This window comes from Uranotaenia lowii, chromosome 2 (genome assembly GCF_029784155.1).
Source record: "Uranotaenia lowii strain MFRU-FL chromosome 2, ASM2978415v1, whole genome shotgun sequence".
In the NCBI taxonomy this organism is placed as follows: Eukaryota; Metazoa; Arthropoda; class Insecta; order Diptera; family Culicidae; genus Uranotaenia; species Uranotaenia lowii.
Window position 1 is genome coordinate 414182499 of NC_073692.1, and position 19486 is coordinate 414201984.

The 19486-nt window shown below is 35.5% G+C and overlaps 1 protein-coding gene across 1 annotated transcript; it reads right to left on the bottom strand.

The window, feature by feature from the left end:
- Window positions 1-10098: 10098 nt before the first annotated feature.
- Window positions 10099-19241, bottom strand: LOC129748996 (maltase A1-like). The gene is made up of 4 exons (XM_055743812.1): window positions 18078-19241; window positions 17909-18016; window positions 10383-10876; window positions 10099-10292 (listed from the first exon to the last, which is right to left on the bottom strand). Exons 1-4 carry the CDS (start codon window positions 19221-19223, stop codon window positions 10169-10171), a joined length of 1872 nt encoding a protein of 623 aa, XP_055599787.1. The 5' UTR covers window positions 19224-19241; the 3' UTR covers window positions 10099-10168.
- Between the last annotated feature and the right edge of the window lie 245 nt (window positions 19242-19486).

A 19486-nucleotide genomic window follows, 5' to 3' on the forward strand; every position in this document is an offset into this window, starting at 1 on the left:
TTCATATGAAATTTCCGTTATACTGTTCAGAATTTTTTCGAACTTTTTTATGAGGGTTTGTTTATGTCGGTAGAAGACACTAAGTCTTCTTTAAAAAATGTTGAAATGATTCAACATTGCATGGTACATTTAAAATATACATATTTGTGTGTTGAGTAAAGTATTCAAACAAAATAACAAAATATTGCGATAAAATTGATCATTTTCAGTTTTTTTTTCGATGGTACAAGGCAACAAAACTCACGTTTTTCCGTTTGAAGAGGGTTTTAGAGCTGATTTTGGCTGATTTAAGGGCGACATATCCAAATAAGCAGTTTGTTTTTTTTCTGCTATCTCTAGTTTTTGAAATTCATGAGTTAATTTTTGAAATTTTTTATCAAAAAAAAATTTTTTTTTTGAAAACGAACACACATACATAGAATCTCAGTGAAACTTCATATTTCTTTGAAGAGATTTTCTTTCCTTAACTATAAACGTGCATCTTTCAGAGTTATGATGGCTAGCATCAAAATAAATCAAACATTTTTTCCAAAGCATAAGTCAAAAAATTCGCAGTCTCCAACAAAATTGTTAATGAAATTAAAATCTTTGATACCAAATGCTTTGATAGTTAAATGTTCTTCAATGATGTCAAAATAGTTATATTTTTTCTATTGTATTTTAAACACATCACGATTTTTTTTTCAAGTATTATTTCTTTGAAACTAGAAATGCTAGGTAATTAATTCTGTATCAAATGAGGAAATTTATGTATTAAATTGATTTCCAATCAGTTTTTGTTTTTTACAGAGGATTGTCGATTTGTTAATAATATCAGTTAATAATATAATTAATAATAATAATAATAATTAGTTTTTAATGATTGATTTAGCACAAAACTTAGTAAAACTCAATATCACTAGATTTGATAGAAACTGACATATTATTCGAATTCAAGACGGCAAAATCATTTTTTTTTAAACAATGGCTTTATTTATTGTAATCTGCATTTTATAACTAAGCTGATAGTAAAAAAATATGTACACTAACTTCTCTTTTTAACTTCTTACTTACGTTAAGTCTCTTTGATTTTGAAAACTTTATTCGTACACTTTTAAAATTGGTTTTTGCATTAATCCTTAAAGATAGCCTTGGCTTTGCATGTTTTTGCAAAAACTTCTAAGATTTTTCTTCCTGATACAGTTTGTGTACACACTACAAAATATCTTATAACTTTATCATTAACCGGAACAGTTAGGCTGGAACAAATATCAATTTCTATTTTTGTCCCTTCGAAATTTCCAAAAAAAAACCCGAAGAGGGGAATAAATAATATTTGAAGTATTTTATGTAAATTGTGAGTTATATTCTTTTTATATTCTTGATTTTATTAATTTTTTCGATAAAAAAAATCTTGATTTATAGGTTTTTGGCAATGATATAGTATGCAATTTTGTAGCTTTCGTGCAATTTATTCCAATTTATTTGTTTTTCGCATTATTTTTTATAATCCCCCCTCGCGATGTTCCAACTCCGAGTGACAGAAAAAGGATTTGAAATTTGTTCCGGCCTTATATGTTCATAATTTAACCCCAAGAAACTGACTAAAAATAAAAATATATGTTGAACCATTAACTGTAACTTTTTTCACTAGAATCAAATACAAATTTTTCTGCATAACAAAGCTAACCATCTACTGAATGAACCATAAAATCGTTGGCATTTATTTTAAAACAAAAAAAATATGTTTAAAAGGTTTCTCGGCGATTTCAGTCTCGAAAAATCATAAAACGATGTTTATTTACTACATCCGACGTTTCGGCATGTTTATTTTGCCTTTATGAAGGAATCTGGCGAGTTGGAAAGTTTACAAAAAAAAAAATTTAAATTAATTATTGTATCAGCTAATCTTATTCTTAACTTCTAACTGTTTTGATGTTTTGATGAGGACAATACAAATTAAATATTATATAATTAAATGTTGAGGACAATACAGATAAAAAGAGTAAAAAATTATATAATATAAAGCTATGTGAATGTTAAAAACTTTTAATTCTACTTACAGTAATTTTTCGTTTTAATTGTCCAGAATGTTTTTCGAATCTATGAAACTGTCCTGAAGAAAAAGTCGTCTCGTTGTCTGTGGTGTGAAAACATAGAATATTGAATGAGCTTTTAAGTTGCGTGCAAGCTTCTATGGAATATTTCTACTTACTGGCTGAGCGGATGGAAATCTATTGCAAACTAATGATGTTTTCGTTTGGTGATACTTTTTTAAAAAACTTTTCGAAATGTAATCAGAAAATGAGAACTTTTTGGTTTTCCTGTTCGTTCTTTCGTTAACCACTATCGATTGTTGTTGATTGTTGTGTATGAGATGTGTTTTTTTGTGTATGAGTGTGTTGGTGTTTGTTTTGCATGGAGTTGAAAATACCGGCGTAAATGATACTTAGCCCTTCCGTATCAGTCTTTTTGTTGACAGTGTTACCGTTCCTTGCGATGTGACACATTTCAAGAGTTTGAAGTCCAGAGGTGTATCTATGTCGATCGATGATTTTGGTCCTTTCCAAGTTGAATGAGTGATCTTGTTTGATGCTGTGGTGCAGAAGTGCTGTTTGTCCTTTTAATGTTGTCATTCTTGGGTCGTGTTTGTCCGCTCCTTCGCTCCGTAATTTATCTAACGCCTTCTTGTTCGACCTGTGTCCTCCAATCCGTTCTTTTAGTGTATTCGTTGTCATACCAATATACTGTGAATCGCAATCATTACACGGTATACTATAAACAACGTTCGACGAATCATCCTTTGACACAACATCTTTAACTTTTGTCATGATTTGTTTTATTTTTGAAATCGATTTGGTCGCTAGTTTAGTTGTAGAGTAATCAGATTTCAAAAATTTTCCTATCTTATCTGTTAAACCGGGAATATACGAGATCGATTTATATGTGTATTGTTGTTCGCCGGAAACATTTGTTGTTGGACGAGAATTTCTGTTGTTTATTAGGCTGTGACGTAGAGTTGTGGGATAGTTGTTCATTTTTAAATGAGAGTCCATGATTTGGAATTTCCATTTCTCATTCATGTTAGGGGAAAGTTTGTCCACTCGATTGATGAAATTCTTGGCGACATTTTTTTTTTTTTTTTTTTTTTTTTTTTTTTTTTTTTTTTGATGAAGCGGATGGACTGATAAATAGTCCAAAAATCTTCCACTTGCGATCGGTTTTTGATACCAGCTGGTATTTATTGTTTGGTTATCTGAACGTGTAAGTAGCATGTCGAGAAACGGAATTTTGCGGTCTTCTTCCACTTCGCTTGTAAACTGGATATTGGGATTGTAGCCGTTGAATTTTTCCTCTACATATTGTAGTTTACATGGGGGAATAGCGGTTTTACTATATTGTTATTTGCTTTTTCAAAACTTGTAGTTGGATCTTTTTTCAATAGGCTGTAAGTTTTTTGGTCGGAGACTAAGGTGGTCATTTTATTTCTATAATCATCCGTGAGCATGATGACAGTTTTATTTCCTTTATCAGATTGGATAACTGTTATGTTGGGATTATTTTTAAGAAACAGTTGTGTCAATTTTCGTGCTTTGTCGAGAAAAACTGTTGTTGGATTTCGATATGAGTACAGATTTTTCGATCTATAGATGTGGTTCTCCGACCAAAAAACTTACAGCCTATTGAAAAAAGATCCAACTACAAGTTTTGAAAAAGCAAATAACAATATAGTAAAAAGGCTCGCTGACTTAGGTCTCATTGATAAACCAACAAAATTTAAACTGACTGCAAACAATTCAATTTGCCCAAGGATTTACGGACTTCCCAAGGCTCACAAATCTGGATTGCCTCTTCGACCAGTGGTTCCAAATATGACTGCTCCTTCATACAATTTATCAAAATTCGTCGGCAAAATAATCCAGAAATCAATAAAAAGTTCTTACAACATAGTAAATTCCTACGATTTCTGTGACTTCATCAGTTCTGTAACATTACCTGAGGGCTACATACTTATATCGCTAGATGTAGTATCCTTATTTACATGTATACCGAAGGATCTAGTTCTCCATGACATAATCTACAATTGGGATAACATCCGTGAGAATGCACATAACATCAGTCTAGATCTATTCCTGGAAGTTGTTGAATTTTGCATTGATTCCAGTTTCTTCAGGTTCAACAACAAGTTTTACAGACAATCTTTTGGAACTGCGATGGGAAATCCACTTTCTCCAACTCTTGCTGATCTAGTTATGGAAGGATTATTGAACGCTGTCATACCAAGTTTAGATTTCACTCTTCCGTTCATCAAAAAATATGTCGATGATCTTATCACCGCTATTCCCCCATGTAAACTACAATATGTAGAGGAAAAATTCAACGGCTACAATCCCAATATCCAGTTTACAAGCGAAGTGGAAGAAGACCGCAAAATTCCGTTTCTCGACATGCTACTTACACGTTCAGATAACCAAACAATAAATACCAGCTGGTATCAAAAACCGATCGCAAGTGGAAGATTTTTGGACTATTTATCAGTCCATCCGCTTCATCAAAAAAAAAAAAAAAAAAAAAAAAAAAAAAAAAGAAAAAAAAAAAAAAAAAAAAAAATGTCGCCAAGAATTTCATCAATCAAGTGGACAAACTTTCCCCTAACATGAATGAGAAATGGAAATTCCAAATCATGGACTCTCATTTAAAAATGAACAACTATCCCACAACTCTAAGTCACAGCCTAATAAACAACAGAAATTCTCGTCCAACAACAAATGTTTCCGGCGAACAACAATACACATATAAATCGATCTCGTATATTCCCGGTTTAACAGATAAGATAGGAAAATTTTTGAAATCTGATTACTCTACAACTAAACTAGCGACCAAATCGATTTCAAAAATAAAACAAATCATGACAAAAGTTAAAGATGTTGTGTCAAAGGATGATTCGTCGAACGTTGTTTATGGTATACCGTGTAATGATTGCGATTCACAGTATATTGGTATGACAACGAATACACTAAAAGAACGGATTGGAGGACACAGGTCGAACAAGAAGTCGTTAGATAAATTACGGAGCGAAGGAGCGGACAAACACGACCCAAGAATGACAACATTAAAAGGACAAACAGCACTTCTGCACCACAGCATCAAACAAGATCACTCATTCAACTTGGAAAGGACCAAAATCATCGATCGACATAGATACACCTCTGGACTTCAAACTCTTGAAATGTGTCACATCGCAAGGAACGGTAACACTGTCAACAAAAAGACTGATACGGAAGGGCTAAGTATCATTTACGCCGGTATTTTCAACTCCATGCAAAACAAACACCAACACACTCATACACAAAAAAACACATCTCATACACAACAATCAACAACAATCGATAGTGGTTAACGAAAGAACGAACAGGAAAACCAAAAAGTTCTCATTTTCTGATTACATTTCGAAAAGTTTTTTAAAAAAGTATCACCAAACGAAAACATCATTAGTTTGCAATAGATTTCCATCCGCTCAGCCAGTAAGTAGAAATATTCCATAGAAGCTTGCACGCAACTTAATAGCTCATTCAATATTCTATGTTTTCACACCACAGACAACGAGACGACTTTTTCTTCAGGACAGTTTCATAGATTCGAAAAACATTCTGGACAATTAAAACGAAAAATTACTGTAAGTAGAATTAAAAGTTTTTAACATTCACATAGCTTTATATTATATAATTTTTTACTCTTTTTATCTGTATTGTCCTCAACATTTAATTATATAATATTTAATTTGTATTGTCCTCATAACATCAAAACAGTTAGAAGTTAAGAATAAGATTAGCTGATACAATAATTAATTTAAATTTTTTTTTTGTAAACTTTCCAACTCGCCAGATTCCTTGATAAAGGCAAAATAAACATGCCGAAACGTCGGATGTAGTAAATAAACATCGTTTTATGATTTTTCGAGACTGAAATCGCCGAGAAACCTTTTAAACATTACCGGACCAGTCGATAGGAAACTTAAATATACAAAAAAAATATTATTTTGCAAAAAAAAGTTCTGTGTAAATTATCTATAAAATCACTTTTATTTAAATTATAAATATATTTTTCATTTATTTACAGAACTGAATCATGCTAAAAATATTTTTTAAAAGCTTGAGACGATATGTAGTAGAGGATTAAGAATTTTTTTTAACATTTATGGCTGCTTCAAAAATTACATTGTTCCTTTTTAAATTACTTTCGAAATTTTCCTTCAATTTTAAAGCAAAATTTTATCTTGAACTTAAAATCGTGGGTTCTAATGTTCGTGTTTTTAAATAGTATAGCTAGTTTAATTCAAGTTTAAATAATTTTAAACTACAATTGTACTATTTAAGATATCATAATTTCAGATATCATAATTTTGAATTCTTTATGTATTTTGTTTAAATATTCATTTGAAAATTGAAATCCTTAATTTGAAATTAAAAAATACAATGGGTGAATCTGAATTGAAAAATGTTTTTAAGTTTTCTTCATCTCGAACTTTGATATGCTGTTAAATAATCCCTCAAACTTAAATGAAGATCCCGTTGTCCATATTTTTTTAACTTTTAAAGTTAGAATTCAAAATAAAGATCATGATTTCCATGTTCTGCATTCAAAACTTAGAAACGATGCAAAAACAATGTTTGGTGAATGGTTTCTTATTAGTAATTTATTACAACAAGTTGCAAAAATTAATTTCTTTAGCACGAGTTGTAAATTTATCCAACTGGGCTTACCGAGTTGGATAATTACGTCGAGTGCTGAAAATGTCGAATCTTTTCACGACTGGCATACACAATTTATGCAAATTTGGGAAATTCCTTTGAAAATCAATTGATTGCGTTACAAGAATGGCATCTTCACAAATAACCACATGTTAACGACCATGCCAAACTACAAATTTCTGATCAAGTAGATCATGGACTGTAGGCAATAAAACAGTAGGCATCGATAATTATCGCTTTTCGATACAGTTTTCAGTGTCTGAAGCTTAAGTGCTAAAACTCAATTGTATAAACGGAAGGGTCAACTGAGGTTATTATGAACAAAGATTTGGTCTTATCTGTTCATAATTACCCAGATGAATTTGGGGTAATAATGAAAGCTGTTAAAATCTCTGTTACGTAACAATTTTAAGTATTGTCAGTTTTTCTAGATAAATCTAAACACTGCGTCTAGATAAGATTAATGGTTTTTAAAAATTTACCCTTAATTAGGCAAGGGCTATTTTTAGATTCACAAAGGAATATAGAATCCTGTCCTTCAATCTCATATTTACAGATTTTTAGAAACTGATAAAGTTATGTATTACGATTTATTTTCAAGAGCTTGATGATTATTGGTATACATATTTAAACATTCATGATAAGTTTAGATAAACAAACAATGCCTAAAAACAAGTGCTCATAACTACGCCATATTTTTTTAAGTTTAGGGATAAATTATAAACAATTCTCTGTGAATCAGTGAGATAAATGTTAAGAAATAATTTATATTACACTTGAAGATGCATTCATTACTGAATGTAAAACCACTGGAAAAAAACATTTTAACTGAATTTACTTCGATGAGAGAGTTACATTATTGAACGCCCTCAGAACAGTTTCGAATATTCTCAGAGACGTGGATTTTGTGAGCTGTAGTAACACATTTGGTATCTGTAACTTTTAACTTATGAAAAAATGATGGAATGTTACATGACGAATGATTGATTGAAAAGTCCTGACACACCATTTTTATTTTTTTTGTAAACATGACTTAAAAACCGTTAACGATTTTGTGTAGTATTTTTTTTATCATAAAAAAAAGGGGTGGAAACCTTAGAATAGAATCGAGTTCGTCTAAGTGTTGAATGATTTGAGTGTTATGAAACAACCAAATATATTGAAAATGTTGCTATATTCAGACGAAAATGGACAATAAAAGTCTAGAAAACCTCGAATTTTTGACCGGGAAAACCGGGAAAAAACCGGGAATTTCAAAATGAAAATGTTGTGGCCACCCTGTATATATAAAAAGCAATTATCTGTATGTTTGTTTGTTTGTTTGTTTGTTTGTTTGTTTGTTTGTTTGTCCTCTATAGACTCAGCCGTCTTAAGAGCTAGAGATCTGAAATTTGGCATGGATGCTCATTAGGACCAGGAATGATGAGAAATGTTTTTAGATTTTTGGACGACCCCTTCTGAAGGGGGTCGTCCATACAAGACAAATATTTTTTTTGCGATATTGGCGTTATTATACATCGGATTAAGATGAAAATTTGCACATGAGTGTTTTGAGAGACGAGCAATTGATTACAGTTATCAAAGATAGGGTCAGGGGTCGGCCAAAGGGGTCGTCCATATCCACTGATTAATGTTTTTGCGATATTGGCGTTATTATAGATCGTATTGTGATGAAAATTAGCACATGAGTGTTTTGAGGGACGAGCAATCGATTTCAAGTTTCGAATTGCGGATCAGAAGTTGGCTGAAGGAGTCGTGCAGACCCAACTTTAATGTTTTTGCGATTTTGACGTTATTCTACATTGGATTGAGATGAAAATTTCCGCATAGGAGTTTTGAGGGACGCGTTTTTGCTTTCAGGTTTCAAATCTTGACTCAGGGTTCGGCAAAAGGGGTTATTATCTGTTCACTGATTTTACGATATTCTCTTGATTGAGCATAGAATTGTAATGAAAATTGACACATGGGACGTTAACAGAAAAGATAATTGATTTCAGGTGTCAAGTTTTGAATCGTGGTCAAAAAAAGGCCGTCCATGTTAGTTGCTCACTGTTTTCGCGATATTGTCGTGATCATGCATCGGATTGAGATAAAATGTTCAGATGAGGGTTATAAACTATGAGCAATTGACTTCAGGTAGCATGTTCCGTGTCAAGGGTCGGCGAAAGGGGCGTCTGTATTTACTGTTCACTGTTTTCAGGTTCCTGACGTTATTTTACATATAATTTGAAAAGAAAAAATGGCAAAAGGGAGTTTTGAGGAACGTAAAATTGGTTTCAATTATCGAATTTCGGGCAATGGGACAGAAAAAGAGGGTTTCATTGAAAGTTCAGTGTTTTGTGCAATAATTTTGTTGGAGGCAGTTAATTGATACCAACTTAAGTGTGAAAGTCAAGCAAAAGAGTCGTGCACATAAACAAATAGTACATGTTTCTGCCATAATGTCTAGATTTTGCAATCGATCGAGAAGAAAACACTCTCACATAAATTTTAATAAAAAGCCAATCAACCGTTTAATTTGAATTTCAAGTAATAGTAATAGAGGCGACTTTCAACACTGTTGAATTTTTTCCCCGAAATTGTCGAAAAAATATTTCGAATTCATTTTCTAAACTCATTTTGACATACCAATGATTTAAAGCGAAACGAAGTTCGTACGGGATCAGCTAGTAATTAATATAATTGATAATTAAGATGAAAATCTAGAAGTTTACAGCTGTCAATTCAAAACTCAGAACTGAAATTCATCAAATTTATTACAAGCGGAAACTTGCAGTGCAAACGAACAAAAAGATGGTGCTGGATCTATCGCTGTGTTCTCAGTTTCTCATTGTATCTTTACAACAGTTTACAACCGGGGGTTTTCTCTTCATAAAATTAAGGGCCATATTACATAAGACGAGTCGAGTAACTCGACTCGACTCCAGTCACTTTGGAGTCGAGCGAAGTTTCGTATTACGGTAGTCGAGTGAAAAAGCCGAGTCACAAACTTTCAAGCAGTCTACTCAGTCGAGCTACTCGACTGAAATTCGACTCGACTCGACTACTGAAATACCAAAATGGCTCACTCGAGTAAAATGACTGGGACTCGTCTTATGTAATAGGGCCCTAAATCTTTGGCTAAACAAAAAAAAAAGCAGGACACTATTTCTAAAAAATCGATGGCGTCTTGTTACGACGTTTAATCTATGAATTTTAATAAATATCAGAAGAAAATTTACCATGATTTTTTTCTTCATCATTTTTTAAACAAACTGCTGTTTGCCAATATACTTTAGTTTGTATAAGTTGTTTGATCTTGTGCTCTTTCTATTCATTAATCATCAATAGAAAATAAGAAAATTTCTTTCGAGACTTATGAACAATCTTCAGTTTTATGGAATTTTATTGTTTTCTGTTCCTCTCTAAGTTGTCAAAAGTTTATCTATGAATGTTGTTTAATTGCACTGAACTCGTGCCTCGTACTGTTGATAAACCAAACGCTCCGGGTGATCTGCCGAAGAACTAATCACAACCGATTCGAACGGATCCAACACTACCCTGTTGACCGGCACAGGTTCGCTAGAACAAGAAAAAGAAAATTAAATAAACCTTTTAAGTATCAGTATCTACCAAACACTCAAAAGTGACGCGAAAGACCGCCAGCCTTACTTATCGTGGTGTATCGAGTTGACCGAAACGACGTGATACTGGCCAAAACCTTGAAGTGGTTTGTAGCCCATGTGGGAAATGTCCAGCACCTGCTGGGTGGCACCATTGTTGACCAGCGTGACGACGGTATCGAAACCCTTTAGCTCCCGGAAAATAGCCAGAACGTCTCCATGGACGGTCGTCTTCAAGGTGCCATTCATCATCGAGGGGAACCATTGGCGAGCCTTTGTTAGCCCCTTGTACACCTTCAGGTGACTGTTGCTCGTGGTTGTCGTTTGAACTTCCACGTTCACGTCCTTATAGGTTGGGGACACCGGAAGCCACGTTTTGTTGGCAGTTGAAAATCCGGCATGGCGGCTACCATCCCACTGGAAGGGAGTACGTTCCGGGTCGCGGGTCGTGTACTGGTAACGATCCGGGCCGGCGTTGCATGCTGCCGGATCGACGGTGTCGTTGTACGAGATCCACACGTCGGTCATGCCGATTTCTTCACCCTGTCAGTGAGAGAACAGGAAAAAAACGGTTCTTGTGAAGAATATAATAAACGGGAAACCAGTTTAAAAAAAAATATATAGACACTGATTAACATGCTTCGATGAAGATTAATTTAAACAACATAAATACTTTACATTGAACTAAGTCGGCTATAACTTGGTTATCCGAAGAGATAATAAGGTACGGCCTTCGAAGAAATTGTTAAGCAGAAAATATCCTTTAGAAAATGGCACATAAAAATGAGAAGGTTCGCTTTCTGCGTCAAAAGGAAAATCATGATCGTTTTTCAGAACAAAATGATAAATTTTTCCATACCAACCTAAAAGTAAAATAAACTCATGTAAAAGTTACTCTAACACATTACAGACCGCGAAGAAAATTAAGCCGGAAAACACCAATATTCGACATTCTATATCTCAGAAACCACTGGAGCAAATTATATCAATTTAGTACTTTTGAGAAATCTAAATTGTTGTGATAAATTTTGTAAAATAACGATTCATTATCAAATTTGTGACATTTGAGATAAGATTCTTAGAGTAGCACACTAGCAACAAGCGAAAAAACGAGATATCTCGTATTTGGTCCGCAATGTGTTAAACTTCTGCACAGAATGTGGATGAGCTTTGAATTAAAATGAAGCTTTCTAGACCTCAGAGTTTGGGAAATTAGAAAATGATCCCAAAACGTAGTCTAAATTGTACATCCTAATGTCCTATATGAGGCAACTGTCGAAAAGCTTCGCTTCAGTTTAAAATTGGGCTTTCGAATAGGATTGTTCGATCTTCTGGAAAAGATCGATTCAGCTGAATGGTTCCAGGATCGATCCACCTAAAAAATCGAAGCAAAAGGATCGATCTCTAAAAAATCGATCTTTTGATTTTTTTTGTAAGGATTGCTGCATGAGGGCTCATCAAATATATGACCAATCAAAAATATATATTTTCAATTTCAACATTAGAATGTTTAACTTTTCGTGACTTTGGATGAGTGTATCAAGCTTGCCAGATTGTCCGGTTCTATCCGGGTTCGCCCGGATATTTAATACAAAATTTGGGAAAAGCCCGGTCCGACCCGGTTTCATTGTAAAAGCTTGGATTTATCACTGTATTTGCCAAATCCAACAAAAAAAATTGTTTTTTTTAAATATTTATGTTTGCGACCAAAACGCAACAATTTGATGAACAAAAACTTTTTTAAAGTTTTTTTTCCTAATTTTTTGTTGAGTTATTCCTGGGTTTCAACTAAATTTTCCCGTATATTGCCCAGATTTTCGGTTGAAAATTTTTATATCAAGCGCTCGAATTTTGCCAGGTTTTAGATAAAATAGCCCGGATTTGTCCAGCGCGGATACGAGCTGTAAAGTTCTGGGAACCTTAGTGCAAATGACATATTAAAAACAGAATTAAAATACGCATTTTCCATAAGACATACTTTCAAGTTCAAATTATAAGCAAGTTAGGAATAAGTCTTAACAGTAAAATATTCACAAATTTAAGCGTATTTCATAAATTCCATTGGAAAAAGCAAATTTACATAACAAATGCAATAGTATTTCGGTCAGGTAAGGGAGTAGGCGTTGACTAGATAAGACGCAAACAATTTTATCTCGTGTCAAAAAATTGAAAAATTTAAAATGTTTTGATATTTTATTAAATTCAAAGTGCAGTAGATTGTGAGAGTTGTGATATCAACACGGATTGCAGGGTATTCCCACCTGTTGGGTTTCGCGATTCCCGATTCAGCAAAGTTTTCAGTGATGCAATGCTTTTTGCTGGACTGATTGTGCCTGAAAAGGAGGGACTGGTACTGCGCCTTCCGGACCGATCCTGAACAATATTTCGCCGGGACTAGGAAGCTGCATTTTAAAGATAAGTACTTCTGTTTTCCATAGTTTTTTCTTAAATTTATTTAAAATGTTTTTAAAGGTTATTATAAAAAAAATGTGTTCCACAATTTTGGAACTTAGTTATTCTAAAATTGGTTTAAAATCTTTTATTGGCAGATCTTCATGCGAAATCTGCAAGAATCACTTCATATCGAAGTGCATAAAAAATTGTAATATCATTCAGCAACATTATTAAAACTTCGATAGCGATATTTTAATTTGTATTCAAAATATTCATTGATTTTTTATTTATGAGTGATTTTTTTTAAGATTAAACAAAATGTTTAAAGAAAATCGACTTTGCTTCCACATAAAAATTTTATATATACAGTAACAATGATTATGCAAAGAGGTTTAAAATTTTACAATATAGAGATATGTTTTTTCAAATGATCAATTTAAAATAAATTTTTTAATCCATTACAACCAAATCTAACTTTTATTTTTGTAATCTGTCAATGTAATATCTAACTGACAGAAATAAGTAATTTAGTACAAGAAAAAGTATATTTTAATTAATCTTTATAGAGAGGCTAAAATGGAACTAAAATAATTAAGCACTGAATAGTATTAAACAACCAAATATGAGGCAGATATTTGCAACGAATCGCAAAGTTTTTCAAATGACAAATTTTCTGCAAACCTTTCTCACATGTTTTGAAATTGCATCATCTGCATCTTTTAAATTCTTCATACCATGTTTTGGTTTGGTGTGTATTTGTTAATTCTTTTCAGAAGTCTTTTTGATTCTATCCTGTGTTAGAGATTACTGTAGGGAAACAGCTAGGTTGTGGGATATTCGAATTTTCTTATTATTAGAGTGTTCATTTTTTTGAATTTTTAAATTAAAATCGCTTTGCGCATGTTAATAGGAGTTCCGTAAGGAAATGTCTAGGAGCATAGGAGGTGTAGGTAAAATGAAGATCGCACCATTTACCAAAAATGGCTCCTGATCTATGACCTCTCCCTTACTAATTCAACCCTTTCCTGAGATTACTTGAATATAGATTCGCAGACGTATAGACGGTTTCTATTGCTGGTGATACTGACTTATCATTGTTTCAGAATTTTTAAAATAAGCTTTTGAAGAATACTGGAATAACAGATTTATGGTTGATCCTAAAAAGTATCTTACTAACAATCCTTCCTTCATCCCTCATTGACTACTAGGACGTGGCCGGCGCTGTTATTGATCTTTTTTAAAGGGAGAGCATGAGTTTTGTGCATTGAGAATGAATTGCTTATCCCAAGCTGCATTCTTTTGGCCCTTGCACAAAACTGATGGCCTCGATCAATCACGGAGTAGCAACCATTGGCGATGTGGAACTCGTTCTACTTAGCCACGCCAGCGATCATGGAGCTCGAAATGTATTCAATATGTTTGTCCAATAATCAAAGAATTAAAATGTTTCAAAATAATGTTAGTGAAGCATTTCGGGTTAAATGATTGAAGGTGGATATGAGTAGTCAAACAAGCTAAACTAAGCTAAGCTAAGCTAAATGCAATAGTATTTCGATTTCCAGCAAAAAAATTGCTGGAAACGTTCAGCAATCCAAATTTTTGCTAGAAACCAGCAATCGGTGTTTGAATTGCTGGATTTTTCAGCATTCGATTGTGTTCTTGTCATTTTTGCTGAAAAATCAGCAATCGGTTTTCAAATTGCTGGACTTTTCAGCAACTGATCTAGTTTGCTGGAAAATCAGCAATCGTTAATTTGGAGTTTGTTTTTGTTCCGTACGCTGAAGTAAGGTGAGATTCTATTTTACGAATTTTGGTTAAATTAATGTAATTATTTTATTTTCCTCTATATTCTAGCAACCAGATAACATTTAGTCAAGGGTGAGTTTCTCTTGGACAGATAGATATTCTCTAAAATATTCTAATCAAAACTATTTTTACAGGTAGCGGATGGTCAACACTTTGGCACAAAGCTGCCAGTTTAGAGCCAGTGTTATAGAATATTGAAAAAAAATCTAGTTTCAGGAAATAAATATATCCCTTTATTAAAAAATGGGAGGAAATCATTGTTTTTAATTGCTTTTTATATGCACAGCCAGTAATCAAAATTTAATTTTGAATTAAAATATAAATTTGATACTAAATACAGCCGGTTGTGTTGAATGAAATAGCTGGTTTCCAGCAATCTGGATTACTGATTTTCCAGCAATTCGGATTTGCTGGAAACCAGCATTAACGTTTGCGGTTTTTTCAGCAATTTAAATTGCTGGAAAGTCAGCGGGACAAAAACCAGCAAAATTGCTGTGCATGGTTACATATAACACTTGTTTACTAAGAGCAAGTTCACTGTTGTTAGGAAAAAGTGGTAGAAATTTTGACATTTTGAAAATTTTACCATTCAAATATGTTTTCAAGATCTTGGGGCGTTGTATTTTTTTACAACACTGTTTCTATTTCAGCAGTATGTGATAGAAATATTGCTATTTTTGCATCACAGCATGCGAAAATACAACACGTGTTGTAAAAAAACTAGAAGGCCACAGGTCTTGAAAATGTTTTTGCATGGGAAAATTTTCAAAATGTGTCGTAAGTGTCAAAATTTCTACCACTTTTTCCCAACACCAGTGAACTTGCTCTAATTATGTGTATGTTGTTATTTGTCCCATCGATTGCTCCGACAACACTCCTCCTTAACATACACTTTCGCAGTCTTTTAACTGCCTCCGGCGGCTCTTCTTGAAGATGGGACTTCTTCTCTGGAACGCGCTCTGGAACACCCTCTCGCCCCTGTTGCAACTCGATGGCCTTCAATGGTTCCAGTTCGACGACCTCCACCGAGATCTGGTACGACGACCTTTCATGGTCTGGTCTCAGTGCTCTTCCTGTGGCTCGGAGCTTTCGCCTTCGCCTCAACGCCTTTCCTGAGGCCTGCGCCTCTCAGTGGATTCAGTCCGACGACCTTCCATGGCACCGGCTTGGCGACCTTCCATGCAACCCCGCTCGTAAGTCCTCCAGTGGCACCTGGTCCAACAACCACCACCTGGTTCCTGGCTTGACGACGTCCCATGATACCGGCCCGCCAACCTTCCATGGCTTTCGGTACGACGACCTATCAGTGGCTCTGACCCGACGACCGCATTCGTGGTCCCAGCCCTACGACTTCCCAGTGGCTCCCAGTTTGGTTCCGGCTCGACGCTCTCCTATTGGCCCGACGCCTCACCAATAGCACGACGACATTCCTCTGGCTCCCGGCTCACAATGGATTCGGCACAACGATCTATTTGTCCAATCGAAGCAATCGAAGGGACAAATAACAACAGTTACAATTTGACACTCCTGACTAAAATCAATAAAACTGGAAACCTCGTAATGTAATTCAAATATGTATCTCAGACATTATTCACCAACAACACTTCAGTTCTCACTTCGCTATTCAAAGTCTTAGAGTCACTTTGTGCCCGAAACAGCTGAAGTTAGAAGCTATACGTTGCACATAAGGTTTTATTTTTTTTGAAATTTTTTGAGGTCATGACCACAAAAATGTAAAAAAAGTGGTGTTAAAACCGTACTTTTCAACCAATGAACCGCCAAAATTGTTTAAGTCACACAAGATACATTTTGGAAAAAAGATTGAATAGTTGACGCAATTTGGCACATTTTTGCAATTTTAAATTGTCAAAATAAGAAACACAGAATTTTTGACGAATTTTCAAAGGTAGCTGTTTTTTCGAACTCTTGTCAATTTGCAATTCTCCAGATGCTTTTTGCACCTAAATTAAACTTTGCATTGGATTTTGGTATGTTAATTATGTTATTCACCAGAAAGCCAAATTTAAGCCGTTTCTGAAGGGCGAAACCAAAATTATTGCGACTCATTTAGTAGGGCCTAACTTTTTTTTTACCATTGGGTAAAAATCGACCAATTTTGGCGGAGGGCGGGGGTGAAGTGGATGATTGAAAAAAAAAACCCAACGTCTCAAGGCGTGATTTGGCTGAAAAGATCGGCATGTCGCAGAGCTACGTCCAGAATGCTAAGAAGAGAGCTGGGCTATTCACATACAAGGTACAGAACTTCCCAAACCGCAATTAGCAGCAACAATCGACGGCTAAAACTCGGGCACGGAAGCTCTACGAGAAAATGCTGACAAACTATGGCTGCTGTGTGATGGACGACGAAAAGTACATAAAAGCCGATTTTAAGCAAATTCTAGGGTTAGAGTTTTTCACCGGCAAGAGCCAGTTCGATGTGAACGACAAATTTAAGAAGAAGAAAATGTCAAAGTTCGCCTGCGAATATCTCGTTTGGCAGGCCATCTGGTCTTGCGAACTGAGAAGTTAGCCTTTCATGACAGGGCACCGTTTCAGATTTGGCATCATGCCACTATTCTAAAAGTGTCCTGGAGTGGTATGAGGCCAATCCTGTCCATTTTGTTCCAAAGGACATGAACCCGTCAAACTGTTCAGAGCTGCGCCCGGTGGCGCAGTACTGGGTAGTATGAAGCGGGAACTTCGGAAGAGCAAGAAGACAGTTCAAGACGAGAAGGACATGTTAAGAAAATGGAAAACAAACTGAGAAACTGATACCGGATAACACTGTAAAGACTTTGATGGAAAAAATGCGTCCAATTTTACACTCAAGGCTCCATTGATTAAAATTTCTTTTGATTTTTGAAGTAAATATATGTATAAAACTACCCTAAAATTTTGGTTTAATTCTAAACGTTATAAGAAAACTGGCGTGACATTTTCGGTGCCGTAATAATTTCGTGTTCGCCCTTTAGGCGTCGTACACAAATTACGTAACGCATGTAGGGGGGGAGGGGGGTTGAGTCTGCGTTACTTGGTGTTACATAGGGGGAAGGGGAGGGGGTACTTGGTTCAGTTACGTAACAAATTGAAAAGAGTTCGATGAGATCATGCGTAATCAAGGATCTAGCGCATTGTTATTATTACCATTGACGGGGGCTCAGATGAGAACCCCCGTTACTTTGAGTACTTTTAATTTCAAAATTGAATATCGGGGGGGGGGGGGTATTTAGCGCTACGTAACTATAGAAGGGGGTCCTATCAAACGTTACTTATTGTTACAAAGGGGGGGGGGGGTCTAAATTCTAGATTTTTTGCGTTACGTTATTTGTGTACGACGCCTTAGTAGTGTAATATATGTACAAACTTTGTACTTACATTGTAACTGATGGCAACTCCTGGCAGCGACAGCAGGATCATATTCATCATGTCTATCCTGTTCTCGCCGAATCTGCTGGCCACCCTATGTTGGTCGTGATTGCCCATCTGCATTTAAAAAAAAGTTTTTACTAAAAGGAACTGTTTTAAACTCACGTCACGCACTTACAACCCAATTGGCCACCACTCCTTCCCTAGAAGGCATGTGATCCATCCAATAGTTGATCGTATTTTGAATATCCTTAGAAGTGAGATCTTTGCCCAGATCGGTGATAAACCGAAAATTGAACGGAATATGCGAACCGGCAACAGTTCCATTGCCGTAATACTTCATTACGGTGTCTATAGCAGAGTAGGATTCGGTCATCATAATTTTCTGATCGCCTCCATTTTCCCGCTGAAATTCATCCAAAACCGCCCGCCATTGGTACACCATGTCCAGCGTTTCGTTGCGATCTTGCGTGTAGATGTGGATTGTGTAACCGGGGTCATCCGGATCGTTGGTGTTTCCACTGAGCGGTTCGTCCAGATAATTCACCTGCTCATCCTGTTCGATTTCGAACAACGTTGGTACAGCATCGATTCGATAGCCATCGACGCCGCGATCCAACCAGAAGCGCATTACATTTTTCATTTGCTCCACCACCTTGGGATTACGATAGTTTAGATCCGGTTGTTTCTTGGAGAATTGATGCAGATAGAACTCGTTTCGCTTGTCGCTCCATTGCCAGGCACTTCCACGGAACAGACTCACCCAATTGCTTGGTGGCAACGGTTTGGTCGGGTCGTCTTTGTTCGACTTACCCGGATGCCACACGTAGAAGTCTTCAAAACCCTTCTCACGGTTTTCCGATTTTTTGAACCACTCGTTTTCATCACTCGAATGATTTGGTACAAAGTCCAGAATCACTTTCAGGCCAAGACGTTTGGCTTCGGCTACTAAATCATCGAAATCAGCTAACGTACCATACTCCGGTTGGATGTCGTAATAGTCGGAGATGTCGTATCCGAAATCTGCCATTGGAGATTTAAAAATTGGTGACATCCAAAAGCCTTGGATTCCAAGGTCCTTCAAGTAAGGCAGCTTCTCGATTATCCCTCTAAGATCGCCGATCCCATCACCGTTGCTATCCTTGAACGATCGCGGGTAGATCTGGTAGAAAATTGCCGTTTTCCACCAATCATTATCGGATGAAGGACTTTTCTTAGATAGCGAAAATGTTTCTTTGACCCCTCGCGGTTTTCTGGCTTCTCCAGTTGCCAACAAAACTATCACCAATAAAACCCCGAATCCCCCAATCTTACAGAACCACATATTTATGCTGTGAAAGACAGCGTGCAACTGATCTCCCAAACGCTCATCAGCATCCTCAAAGTAGAAAGCGTCTGGGTGCAGAGATAAGTAACGCCAGGATTATCATATTACGCTTCACTGGACGGAGCGTCCAGATCTTCACACCCTGGAACGACATCTACCTATCTACATATTTAATCACAAGCTTGAACAAGGGATTGTTTGTAAATAAAGCTTGATTGGACTGATTTTCAATTCCTCGGAACGGTTTTCCTCTTATCAAC

Coding starts and splice junctions, on each gene's coding strand:
- LOC129748996 (XM_055743812.1), bottom strand. CDS start 19,223: ATGTGGTTCTGTAAGATTGGGGGATTCGGGGTTTTATTGGTGATAGTT. Junction 18,017..18,077: donor GAGTGGTGGCCAATTGGGTT/GTAAGTGCGTGA, acceptor TTTTAAATGCAG/ATGGGCAATCACGACCAACA. Junction 10,293..10,382: donor AACTCGATACACCACGATAA/GTAAGGCTGGCG, acceptor TTCTTGTTCTAG/CGAACCTGTGCCGGTCAACA.